Source organism: Diabrotica virgifera, chromosome 9, assembly GCF_917563875.1.
Source record: "Diabrotica virgifera virgifera chromosome 9, PGI_DIABVI_V3a".
Taxonomy (NCBI): domain Eukaryota; kingdom Metazoa; phylum Arthropoda; class Insecta; order Coleoptera; family Chrysomelidae; genus Diabrotica; species Diabrotica virgifera.
The window spans coordinates 155,880,299-155,894,651 of NC_065451.1; the positions used below are offsets into that span (position 1 = coordinate 155,880,299).

Consider the following 14,353-nt stretch of genomic DNA (forward strand, 5'->3'; position numbering starts at 1 on the left):
AGCTCGAAACACGTCGTGTAGAATATCGGTGGTGGTCGAAGTGAAATAAAATGCAATTGCCGTTTCCTTTCATATCACGGTTCTTCTCCGTTATTGACGAATGTGTAGCGAATAACGTGGCTTTGTAGACAAATCTGTGACACAAAGAGGTGTCTTTTGTCGTTCATCATCTTTTATGAAGACTTTGAAATTTACATTTTCGCGTCCGCTACGGAAAGGATTTCTTCTGTATACCAGAGAAATCTTTTCGTTTAATTAATATAGATGTCGTACCAAGTGTACTGAAGTCTGGTTATTTTATTATTACCAGAAAGGCCAAAAGCATTTTCTTACACCTCGACAATCCACCTAGATGTTCCTGACGAGAGCTTGACATGAGCTCGAAACACGTCGTGTAGAATATCGGTGGTGGTCGAAGTGAAATAAAATGCAATTGCCGTTTCCTTTCATATCACGGTTCTTCTCCGTTATTGACGAATGTGTAGCGAATAACGTGGCTTTGTAGACAAATCTGTGACACAAAGAGGTGTCTTTTGTCGTTCATCATCTTTTATGAAGACTTTGAAATTTACATTTTCGCGTCCGCTACGGAAAGGATTTCTTCTGTATACCAGAGAAATCTTTTCGTTTAATTAATATAGATGTCGTACCAAGTGTACTGAAGTCTGGTTATTTTATTATTACCAGAAAGGCCAAAAGCATTTTCTTACACCTCGACCATCCACCTAGATGTTCCTGACGAGAGCTTGACATGAGCTCGAAACACGTCGTGTAGAATATCGGTGGTGGTCGAAGTGAAATAAAATGCAATTGCCGTTTCCTTTCATATCACGGTTCTTCTCCGTTATTGACGAATGTGTAGCGAATAACGTGGCTTTGTAGACAAATCTGTGACACAAAGAGGTGTCTTTTGTCGTTCATCATCTTTTATGAAGACTTTGAAATTTACATTTTCGCGTCCGCTACGGAAAGGATTTCTTCTGTATACCAGAGAAATCTTTTCGTTTAATTAATATATATATATATATATATATATATATATATATATATATATATATATATATATATATATATATATATATATATGTATATATTATATATATATATATATCTCCAACAAGGGTGGTTTTAAGGGTTGAAATATTAATGATAGTATATCATAAAGCATAAAACAATCATTATGTAACTAATAAGAACCAAATATTGACAATATTAAAGTTTAAAATGTTATTTTATAATTTTTTACAAGTAGTTTTTTTAGGGGTAGTTTTCACCCTTAAAAAACAAAAAGCGTACAACGGCTCAATATAGAAAATGAACTAGAGGGTGAAATGAACCTAATCCCAAATTTTTGTTCAAATCGATGCTGGACGAAAAAATTGCGAGGTTTTGCCATTTTTTCAGTTTCATTTCCTCGACTACCAGATAAGCCAATTGTTACCATGTGTTACCAGATGGGAGTGCGAGGCCTACATATATGCTATATCTCGAGGGTATTAAACAAAGCAGAGCGAAATTACTCTCAAATTATGAAGGAGGCCTGGCTGTCTACTGGTCAGTATCTAAATTGTACCAATATTTGGCGGGACGGAAGTTCGAAATTTTAAGTGATCACAAACCTTTGAACTCAATCTTTGGTGAATATAGAAGCCTACCGAAAATGGCGGCGGGTCGAATTCAAAGATGGTCTTTGTCTCTAGCTAGTTTTGATTATACTTTTAGGTTTATCAGGGGAGTGGATAACTCAAAAGCAGATGCTTTGTCACGATTGCCTTTACAGGACTATTACGAAAATGATGAGCCTGAATCTGGATATTTAAACATGGTTGAGAGCTTAATACCTATAGATTCAATAAAACTGCGGTCAGAATCAAGAAAAGATCCAATTTTGGGCACAGTGTTCAATTTTATTAAATATATGGATTTCCGAAGCATACTGAAAAGGAAATTTTGAAACCATTTATAGCCAGGAGGCAGCAGCTTTCTATTGAACAAGGAATTATAATGTAGGGGTATCGAGCGGTAATTTCTGTTGCACTGAGAGGGCAGTTACTTAAAGAATTACACAGTAATCACGAAGGTATGCCTAAGATGAAATCCAGTGCCCGTTTATATTTTTGGTGGCCATCGCTAGACAACGAGATTGAACAACAGGTAAATAATTGTAAGGTTTGTTGCCAATTGCGGCCAGATCCGCCTAAGGCTAAGTTAATAAAGTCACAGGAATCTTACTATATATATGAAAAAATACATGCTGATTTTCTAAGGCCTATTAGGACAAAGACGATTTTAATCATTGTAGACACATACACTAAATGGCCAGAGGTTTTCATAATGAACACTCCGGAGTCGGAAAATACTATTAGTAAATTTAGGGAATGTTTTTCACGTTTTGGAATACCGCGTATAGTAGAAACGGATAATGGGACCCAATTTATATCTGAAAATTTTCTAATAACCCACTAAAAGGGGTTTTATCAAAAGAAAAAGCGGAAAATCAAATTCTTATTTATAAAAGAAAAAGAAAAGATAGCTTTGTAGAAGGGGATAAAGTTTTGTGCAGGGACTATCGAAATCCAAATAGAAAAATATGAGTGGAGAGTGTAATAGACGAAGTTTTAAATGATAGAAATAATTTGTGTAAACTGATTCATGAGAATTTGATTTGGAAGAGACATTTGAATCAAATTCGGCGGAATCAATCAGATATAGTGGAAGATCAGGTTGAAAAAGTTGATAGGGAATGTCCTGAAAATAAATGGTTAAGTGGGGAACAGGGACCAAGTGCTATACATTTTCCGAAGTTAGATTTGAATGTCCAACCAAAATTGGTATGAAACGAATCGATAAACGAGCCCTATTCTCAAACAAATGAGAGTCGGGGGCAGGAAGAAATTAAAATCGACGAAGATTTAGCTGGTCAACCTTATCCTCAGACTGCATCTGAAGTTACAGCTAAAAAGGTTCAGGTTAATATAAGCGAACGGCCGAAGCGTAATATTAAACCGCCCCAGCGATTGAATTTGTGAGGGGAGGTATTGTAATATCGTAGCTTTAGATAGTGTGAACCAGACCTTAGGGTGATAGCTGTCTGCTAACCTTCAGCTGTCAACCTAAAAACAACACTTGTATAATTCTGTAAAACTAGAAACATTGTACCTATTTGTAATTATAGTATCATTTCCAAGATATTAAAATGATTATGATATTTTTGACAAATATATTCTTAGTTAAATTGATTTCATGTAATTGAATGATCTTCCAATAAAATCATCCAAGGAACGCAACTCATAAACATTGACATTATAATTTTAAAGTCATCTACTTTAAATTGTATAAGTGATATGTCTGAAGAATTTTTTACCAAGAAACAAAAATATTTTGTATTTTGAGAACGAATTCGAAAGTACAAATCGAAACGTCAAATAAACTTAACTTTAACCCTCCGTTAGTCGCTAGGATAAACGGAGCATCAAGAGTCGCTACAGTGTCAGAGACCGACAATTAAAAAAAATAGTTATTGCTATAAAATTCATACAAATATTTTATATTGTGTATAGGAATGACTTAAAAATATTTTTGAAAATGTTTTATTGAAAAACAACAGATATAAAATGAAAACCCTAGTATAACAATATACATATTATTATTTGTAATATAAAAATATTCGCTAGGAACCATTTCCCATAATTCCAACAAACGTTTTTGTTCGGCTTCAAAGGACATCTATAAATAAGATTTGACCAAAACTTACCGATAAAATGCAATAATAAGATGCTAAATCTTTACCTGAACTGCAAGTTATGCCAATAAAATAATAACCACACCGTTAGTCGCTAGGAGTCTTGCACCGAAAATAGCTATAAAACTCGCACAACTGTACCCAAGTAGGTAATAATGTATACTAACACGAGGTTAGTTGATAGGAAGAGGTACAGAAAGTGGCGATAGAAAAAACCAGTTATTTTGTAAATCCCGAATGAATAATTCTGTCGTCGGTGTGTGACACCGATAGTGACTAACGGAGGGTTAAAGTAAAATTGTAGCTTATTTCCAACAATTTTTATTTATAAATTGGATTAACAGGCAACAAGAAAATAGCTTTACGACAATAATACTAACACATTTAAAATATTTTTTAATTGTTTTAGTTTCAAATAGTGTCAGAGTTCTGTGCTAAGTTCATATTTTACCTCAATAGTGTTCGATCAGATAACAAATCTTGGTTCGAAACCTTAAGGAAAGGAGGATGTAGCAAACCGTATGGGTTATTTTAAAATGTTTTGTCTCATGTAAGAGTCCCAAAATAACTTTTCGAGTTAAAAACTATAAAAATTTCTTTACCTTGGCATGTTTTCCAATCTGAGGATAACTCCATACCATCGGGACAACTACAAAATGAGCGTCCAAGGGCATTAATGCAGTTATGGGAACAACCACCATTATTATTTTTGCACTCGTCTATATCTTCGCAAGAGTGGCCATCAATACCTTGAAATTGGACAAAGTATATCAAACAAACTACTAAATACTGTTAAAATTTTAACATAAACTAAAATAAAGTAAGTTATCAATCGAAGTAGCACAGAAAACGACAATAAATATCGTTTCCATACCACCAGATTGACAACAGGTGGAATACTTTCTTTGGTTACAACCTCCCGAGATTTTCAAAAATTATAAGTCATACAGGAGGCCGAGGAAATTAAGATGAGAGAATTTTAAATAATTCACAACCCATCTGCTCAGCGTGGCAAAAGTTCCAACAAGAAAGATTCCTTAGTACTCAACAAAAGAGTAAATGAATTAAAATGTATAAACATTTTCAATTTCTTTGCAACATGAAAATGCAGCAGCTGCATAATACCCTGGTTAAATCGGAGAGTGCAGGAAGAGTCTATACCGGTTTCGGAGGTTTTTTCCTCCTCATCAGTAGTCCCATATCCTCTTCTCTCCGATTTCCCCAGGTATCATATTTTGGGCCATTCCGAATTGCAAAAAACGAAATGTGACGGATGTACTAGAGCCATCTACCGAAAAAAAATTAAGTTATCAATCGAAGTAGCACAAAAAACGACAATAAATATCGGTCCCATACCACCAGATTGGCAACAGGTGGAATACTTTCTTTGGTTACAACCTCCCAAAATATGATGCCTGGGGAAATCGGAGAGAAGAGGATATGGGACTACTGATGAGGCGGAAAAAACCTCCAAAACCGGTATAGACTCTTCCTGCAATTTCCGATTTAACCAGAGTATTATGCAGCTGCTGCATTTTCGTGTTGCAAAGAAACTGAAAATGTTTATACATTTTAAACTAAAATAAATGATCTGCTATATCGCCATCTGTTGGGTAAACGAAATATGGTAGATAGAATAGAATAGAATAGAATTTATTTCATCAAATATACAAAATTTCTTTTGTTTTTGACAAGTCAAAAGAGTACGTACCTACATTATAAAATTTTGACAAAATTTAAAAGATAAATATTATAAATTATAATGAACAGATATACAAACAGGTACTAACAAATTTAAACAATTTAACCCACTATGTAAAAACGTAAAGACATGAAATAAACTTAAAAACATGAAACATCGTCATAATCGGCAAAAAAAACCCTGACCAAACTAGTGTACTTATCACAATGTATTATAAGCGGTACCTAAGTACTCTGTCTTTGTGTAAAAACAATGTTTTAAAAAGTGTGATTTCATTTTATTTTTAAACGACTGTAAATGAAAACTTTTTACTTCATCTGGCAAAAAATTGTACAAACTAACATCAGTTGAGTTTTTTATACTTTTCGTCAACCTAAAACGTTGTGCTCTAATAGCATCGCTCGATCTTGTATGGTGATCATGGAAGTTGGAGTCTATGTTAAACTTACTTTTGTTGGAATGAATTTCAATCAGCGTCTCATATATATAGAGTGAAGGTAGTGACATAATACATAACTTCTGAAATAAAGGTTTACAGTGTTCCCTATACTCTGCTCCTGCAAGTATCCTCACTAGTTTCTTTTGTAACTTAAAAATTCTGTCTGCGTGACAAGAGCCACCCCAAACAGTTATTCCGTACTTTAAATGGCTATGGAACAGTGCAAAGTAGATCATTTTAAGGGTACTTTTAGGGATCATAAAAACTAAGTTGCGTATCAAAAATATAGTTGTAGCAAGTTTAGAACTTAAGTAGTCTGTATGAGCACTCCAGTCCAAATTATCATCTAGGAAAATTCCTAAGAGTTTAACACTATTTCCTAAGACATACTTCCGGTCAGAACTAAACATCAAATTCTGATTTTTGTCTTCATTTAGCTTCAGACCATTATGCAAAAACCAGTTTTTTGCTTTCTTAGTATCACTATCTATTTTAATTTTCAAATTATGATGATTAATGTCAGTATTTATGAGAGTGGTATCATCTGCAAAGCACACACATTTTATGGGAAAAGTGTAGTGAAACAGATCGTTCAGATAAATAAGAAACAAAGTGGGTCCTAGTATTGAACCTTGAGGAACCCCGTATTCGACCGTGTTCAAATCAGAATAGCTATTATTAAGAAAAACTGCCTGTTTTCTATTTGTTAAATAAGATCTAAATAGATTGAGAGTGGTTCCCCTTATACCATATTTATGCATTTTTTCCAACATTAATTTATGCGAAACACAGTCAAAAGCTTTGGATAAATCACACAATGTCAAAGACACGAAATGACCTTCCTCCATGCCGTCGACTATATCTCTCACAATTTTCTGTATAGCTTGTGTAGTGCTGCACTTTTTTCTAAAGCCATATTGGTTACAGTGAAGTATTTTGTGTTTATCTAGATATTCTATCAAACGAGTATTAAGAATGCTTTCAACAATTTTACCGAAAATGGGAATGATAGAGATGGGACGGTAATTTCCAATTTCATCTAAAGACCCTTTTTTGAATAGTGGCAACACTTTTGTTACTTTTAGTACATCAGGGAAAATCCCCTCAGTAAGGCAATTATTATAAAGTAAAACTAATTTGTCAATAACAATATCAATAGTTTCGATAATTATTTTTTTGTTTAAAAAATAAAAATCTGTACAATGTGAATTTTTCAAGCCACGCAAAACATTTCTGATTTCAATATCAGTAACAGGTAGTAAAAATAAAGAGTGGCAAGGAGAGTGTACATCTTTCAAAATATCTATAGCTACATTTTCATTTGTAGAACTGAAAGAACCTCTAATATTTTTAGCTACTGAAGTAAAGTAATTATTGAAATCGTTTGATGAGATCGTACTAGGACTAACTTTTTTATTTTGACCTTTATTTCTGTGATAGTTTATAACTTTCCAACTGTCACGAGATATATTTTCAGAATTTGAAAACAAATACCCATAAGCTAATTTTTTCTTTAATGATATTGTTGATCTATAATGCTTCTTAAACTTATTATATTCACTATAATTTTTTGTAACGTCAGCAATTACCTTGACTGTGGAAAGATTTTCTCGCATAAGTTTTAATTCATCATCACACCAAGAAATTGGAGCTTTATTCTGACTTCGCAATTTTTTTAATGGAAAATTGATTTCAGTTAACTTTTGATACATTTCAGTAATAAATTGAGCTAATTCTGTTGCTGTTTTGAGAGAAATAGCTAAAGACCAATCAACGTTATTTAACGAATGTTTCAACTTCAGTATGCCATTACTCGTTATACGTCTTGTGTATGTATTTGCACTATGATTTTTTTCAGATTTTATTTTTAAGTTAATAAATTGAGCAAGATGATCAGAGATACATGGGTCCACAATTCCACAACCAACTATCCCACTGTTTATGTTTGTTAAGATGTTATCTAAACAAGTTGCTGATCTAGTTGTTATTCTAGTATATTCATTAATATTTATTGTTAAGCCAAAAGTAGAAATTAGATCACGGAAAATTCTAAGTTCATTAGAAGATTTTTTAAAATCAATGTTGAAATCCCCAATTATTATTATTTCCAAAAATATAATGTAACTTATTTCTTAATACAATTTATAGTCCCCAGTACACCATCGTTATTGGAAAATAATTATATGTATAAGCCTTAAAAATGTTTTACTGGTTCGTCTGAGCGACTACCACTTTCTGAAAATTTTCAGAGTACAGGTTGGACGCGTTTCCGCACGCATAAGACCTAAACCTGTAGTAGCTTTAGCGCCGTTATAATATTTTGTTATTGCAACACTATAATTTTTAATTTAAATCAAAAGATTATACGTTAAAATAAAATAAATTATTTTTGTCGGACAAAATTAGGGAGCGTAAGATGTCACTCTAGCTCGGTACAGTTTTGTTATTACAAAACTCTTAATTTTCAGTTGAAGGTACGAATAACTAATTTACGAAATATTATCGATATCTTATCCGGCGAATTTACAGCCTCGTTTCTTTAGTCCGACAACGTAAATATGTTAATTATCGCAGGTTATATTTCGCGATTACAAAAGCCATAATTTTAATTATTTTAACTTTCAAATAAAACATGTTTATTAAAAAAGTAAGTGTTCGACAAAATAAATGATGCAATCTTAACAAAAATCTTATTTTTCCTTATTTTTGAATTTGCTACATAGGTATTACTATAGCTCGCGCAACAAAACGAGCCGAAGAAGACAAAGAAAGAAAGAAGATAGATAACTCTCATTAAAACACCCTCAGCGCCACGGCTAGTTCACAAAAATTTCGTTCTGGACCAAAATGTTTTTTTGAATGAATATAGTTTTTTATGTTATTTTAGGGCGACTGCAGTAATTTTTTTATTTATTTGCAGTTTATTTTTGTATTTTTCAAGTGTGTATCATTTTCGATACACTGGCCTAGCATAAAGTTTTTCGAAGACTTTCGCGTAAGGGCCAATGTGTATCAAAAAAGATACACAACTTGTTTTTAATATATTTTTATTTCTTTTCAAGTTCTGACTGACCAACTTCTTTGCTTAGAACATTAACCATTATACAAACACGAGTTTTCGCCTATAAAGATAAACAATTCGATAAAAACAATAGTGTTGGAAAGTAAAAAACAATTCTACGAACAAAATAGTGTTATTGTGTACGTGTAAAGTACTTTAGTTGTGCTTTTACTGTTTAGTAGACTTTGATTATGATTTATTATTTCTCAAGTGACTCTGACAATGATGGAGGCTTTGAACCGGATTTAGATTCAAGCAATGATAGCAACACCGATGACAGTGACCAATGTAATCAGCCGTCAACTTCCAGAAAGCGACACCATTCTTCTCCAGAACCTAATCGGGATGGCCAAAATTCTCAACGGCAGGATGAAGATAATCAGATATATTCAGAAACTGAATGGGTAAAACAAAAGATAAAAAATATGTCTTGGCACATGCCCACTCACGATGATCCCCCGGCTATTGAAGTTACAGTACCGTGGTCCGGTATGAAAGAAATTTATGCAGGAATTCTAGCAGATGCCGACCCCATAGATTATTTTGAATTATTTGTGACTCCTGACATTATAACGAAGATACAGGAAAAGACCAACTTGTATGCAACGCAATATCTTTTGTCCACAGATATTTCTGATCAATCACGACTTCTTCTTCTTCTTGACTGGCTTTACAACTCGGGGTGAGTCTTCGCCGCATCCACTATGGCCCTCCATCATCTGCGATCTTGCGCTTCGATTTGCCATTGTTGTACCCCAATCCTAGATAGATCGGTTTCAACATCATCCTTCCATCTTTTTCTGGGACGGCCCACTGATCTTCTACCGTCTGGTCTCTCGAAGAACACTGTCTTTAGCACTCTGTCTTCCTCTGATCTTACTACATGCCTGCCCATCTTATCCGATTAGCTTTTATATGTCTGACGATGTTTTCAGTACCATATAGAGTCACCAATTCAGCATTGCGGCGCCTTCTCCACTCTCCTGTCAATTCATCTCTTTGAGGACCAAATATAATTCTGAGGACTTTCCTTTCAAATATCAGCAATTTATTTATTTCTCGCTGATGTAGAGTCCATGTTTCACTCCCATATGTAACAACTGGGCGAATAATTGACATGTACAGTCTTAATTTAGATTGTCTTTTCAGCAGCTTAGATCTTAATAATGATGATAGGGAGTATAATGCTCTATTTCCCGCAGCTATTCTTCCTGAGACCTCTTTTTCTATGTGATTGTCCTCTGTGATTACTGCTCCCAGATATTTAAACTCTTTTACTACTTCAAAGTTGTGGTCATTAATAGTTACGTTCTGCCTAACTCTTGGTCTTGGATTTTTGGTCACCAGCATATATTTCGTCTTCTCTTCATTTATTCGAAGGCCCAGGTTACCTGTTTCCTCCTCGAGCTGTGAAAACACCTCTCTTACGTCTCTTGTAGAATGAGCGACTGCATCTAGATCATCGGCAAAGGCCAACAATAGTTTTGATCCTCGATTTGCGAAACCCCCTGTTAGTTCAGACGATATTTTACTTATTGCGTATTCTAAAGCCAAATTGAATAGCAATGGTGATAAAGGGTCTCCTTGTCTAAGCCCTGATGTTATACTAAATGGTATCGATGTTCTGTTTCCTAACTTTACCTGTGCATATGAGTCTGCCACGCACATTTGAGTGAGCTGCACTAATTTTCTTGGTATTCCCATTTCTAGCATTGCTAGCCATAGTCTGCTTCTTTTTATCGAGTCATATGCGTGCTGGAAATCTACGAAGATTTGGTGTACATCTCGGTTGAATTCCCAGTTTTTTTCTAATATTTGTCGGATGGTAAATATTTGATCTATTGTTGACCTTCCACTTCGAAAGCCGCATTGGTAGTCGCCTAGAATATCTTCCGAATACGGAGTGAGTCTCTTTAGTAAGATAATTGATAGATCAATCACGACTACATGGGTGGAAACCAGTAACTTTCGAGGAAATACGTTCCTTCTTAGCACTTATTGGTTGGATGGGTTTGGTGAAGCTGCCTTCTATACGAGATTATTGGAAAAGCCATATATTATACAATATACCTTTAGCACGCGCAGTGATGGCCAGAAATCGCTTTGAAATTATTCTCAAATTTATACACTTTGCTGATAATGAAACTTCAAACAAAGAAGATAGATTGTATAAAGTTCGCGAAGTTATCGATATGTTTATCAGTAACTATCAGAAGGTTTTTACCCCGGGAGAGAAAATTTGTGTTGATGAGTCTCTAGTTGCTTGGAGAGGCAGGTTGCTCTTCCGGCAGTATATCCCAAACAATGCCGCAAGGTATGGCATCAAAATTTTTAAACTTTGTACTGAAAAAGGTTTTACATGGAACCTTCTGGTTTATTGCGGCAAATCGAAAAACACTGAATCCGAAGTGTCAGAAAATACAGTTATGATTTTAGCCAAAGATCTCTTGGGCGGTGGTAGAACATTATATACTGACAGTTATTATACCAGTATACCTCTGGCTTATCGACTGAGGAAGAACAACACCCATTTGGTGGGGACAATTAGAGCAAATAGGAAATACATGCCAAAAGACGTGATGTGTGCCAAACTAAGACGAGGAGATTTCTCAGCCAAACAAACAGATGACGGAATTGTTGTTTTGAAATGGCGCGATAAGAGAGATGTTCGAATGTTGTCAACAAAGTCCTCGGCATTGAAAACGCTCCCTAATGAAAGTCGAACGGGACGAACTATTCAGAAACCAATATGTATTTTTGACTATAACAATGGTAAGTCGTCCATTGATGTTAGTGATCAAATGGCTACGTATTCCTCTGCATTACGCGGCGGTGCACGAAATGGTACAGAAAACTTATGTTCGAAATTATTTGGGGGACGAGTTTGGTCAATGCTCATTTCCTGTATAACCAGAACACTATATCCGTAAGAAGCTTACTATAACGGAATTTCGTGAACATGTTCCAACTTCAATGCTTGTAAAATGTTCTACACAAAACGTCAAAACAACCTATTGCTGGCCCATCTGGAACCATAAAACAAGATGTGCATCCTCTAGTGACAAATGTCCAAGATGGCAAGAAAATCAGTTCGGAGTGTTACAAGAAATACGGAAGGAAAGGAGTAAAAAATGCCGAAGGAAAAATTGTGAGAGCATCTCAAGTAAACACCAAATGTTCTGTGTGTGACATCATTATTTGTAAAAAATGTTATAATGCAACGCACTAAATATCAAATCAATTTTTTCTAGTTTCATACATATTATATCTTTATTTTTATTTTAAGAATTTGTATATTTTTGTTCTTTCTTTCAGCATAAATGTAATTTTTATAACACATTTGAGTATATAAATAAAAACAATAATAATATCTAAATATTAACTGATTATTGCAAAAATGGGTTCAAATAGTTATGTACTGCAATAACATTTTTCATATGAATTTCTAGTTACATACATCTTTCATGTCTAAGGCCAAACCCAGTTATACCAGGAAATTGGCTTAGGCCATAACATTATTCTCTACATATAAAAACTGAAGAAACTGTGTTCTTTTAGGAGACACAACAGGTCGAACACAACGAACCATGTGTATCTTTTTCGGTACACAGCGTTGAGGACAGTGTGTATCTAAAAGGATACACTGGCGCTGAGGGTGTTATAAACCTTGGCAAAGTGACTTTTTTTAATTATATAATTATTTAAATTATTAGTAATTATTTATGCATTACAACATATTGCACATCTTTTGAACGGTTATACTTATAATGTTGAAATTTGGAGGGAGGAAAAAGTGCACAACGTTGCTAAAGTAGTTTTCACTTCAAAAATACTTTAAACACTAATCCGTTATAATGATTGGAGTAGGGATAGTTTTGCTCTCATGCGTTTGCTTCGCAAGCTCTTTCAGATACACACTCTATCCCTCCTCCAACCATTATAACTTCGTTTGAACTTATACATACGCAATTCAACTTATAGTATATAAATTACTATCTCACCGTAGCAATGACGGTCGTGAATTCAATGCTTTTCCCCATTCCAAAAGTGCACAACGTCGCTAAAGAAGTTTTCATTTCAAAAATAGTTTAAACACTAATCAGTTATAATGACTGGATAATGGATAGTGTGCCCCCCCATGCGCTTGTCTTGCAAGCTCCTTCGGGTAGACACTCTATCCCTCCTCCAACCATTTTAATCAGTCGCAATTCAAACTAGAGTATACAAATTACTAATATCTCGCCGTAGCCCGTAGCGATGACGGTCGCGAATTCAGTGCTTTTCCCAATCCAAAAAGAAGTGTCTTACGTATATTATATACGCGTTGCGTGCATCCTACACTATTTATATATACATATACATACACTTATTATATATGCATACAAAATTTATTTCGACTAAGCGATGACGGTCGCGAAATCAATTCTTTTTCCCAATCCAAAAATAGGTGTTATACCTATATTATATACGAGGTTCTACATATATTATTATTTATATGTTAATAGTAGAAGGGGTATGCCGGCACGACTATAGGTATAGGGAAATCAATGTGTTAGAGAGAGAAGTACCTTTCCAATGAGTAAGAGTGAGATAGATGCTGACGTCACAAGGAATCTTCCATAATGGAATCTACCATAGTTTAGCTAGATGGCGCCACCAATCCGCCATTTTTATTCCAATTCGCCATTTTTATTCCATTTCAGTATTTGTATTTAAATTCGCCATTTTTGATCCAATTTTCCTTGACATTCGCTAGATAGTGCCACCAATTCGCCATTTTTATTCCATTTCAGTATTTTTATTTAAATTCGCTATTTTTATTCCAATTTGTCTTGATACAAATATTACGTTGAAGGAATCTACCATAATTCGTTATAAATATGATCTCAAATAAAATCCCATACATAAAACAAATTGAATTCATCGATATGAAAAAGAACTTCGACTGAGTGCATTATAAATGACAAAGACAAAATCTAGAAGGAAGATATTTAATTGAAAAAGAATGCAAATTTTCAAAGCAAAAGTCTTTTAGAGTAATTCGATTGAGAAAATTATATATACACAAGTAAAAAATCGAACTCCTATTGGTCCAATAAAAATCAAATACAACAGCATGTAAAAAGGCTTTAGTATTTTCAGTCCTATTGGTCAACATGATTATTTAACAGAATAAAATGACACAGAAAAATGAAATTTACCTCTCCGTAGATACGCCACTGCTAATATGGAAAGATATATTATATTAGAAACTTTATTTAATTTTATTTAATAGCTAAATGATATATGGAAAAATATTAGAAACTTTGCTTAATAGCAAAGCAATTAGAAGGTAATTTAAAAAATACGTCACACTAATTGATGGAGAAAATACAGTAATTAAAGACCCATCAATATAATTACTGGACT

General features: G+C 34.1%; 1 protein-coding gene across 2 annotated transcripts in view; it reads right to left on the bottom strand.

Moving 5' to 3' along the window:
- Positions 1-14,353, bottom strand: part of LOC126891727 (uncharacterized) — a 201,950-nt gene that overhangs the window by 27,326 nt on the left and 160,271 nt on the right. For both annotated transcript variants that reach the window (XM_050660993.1, XM_050660992.1), the window contains one exon: positions 4,345-4,491. In XM_050660993.1, the coding sequence (XP_050516950.1) occupies positions 4,345-4,491 (147 nt within the window). The remainder of the gene's footprint in view (positions 1-4,344; positions 4,492-14,353) is intronic.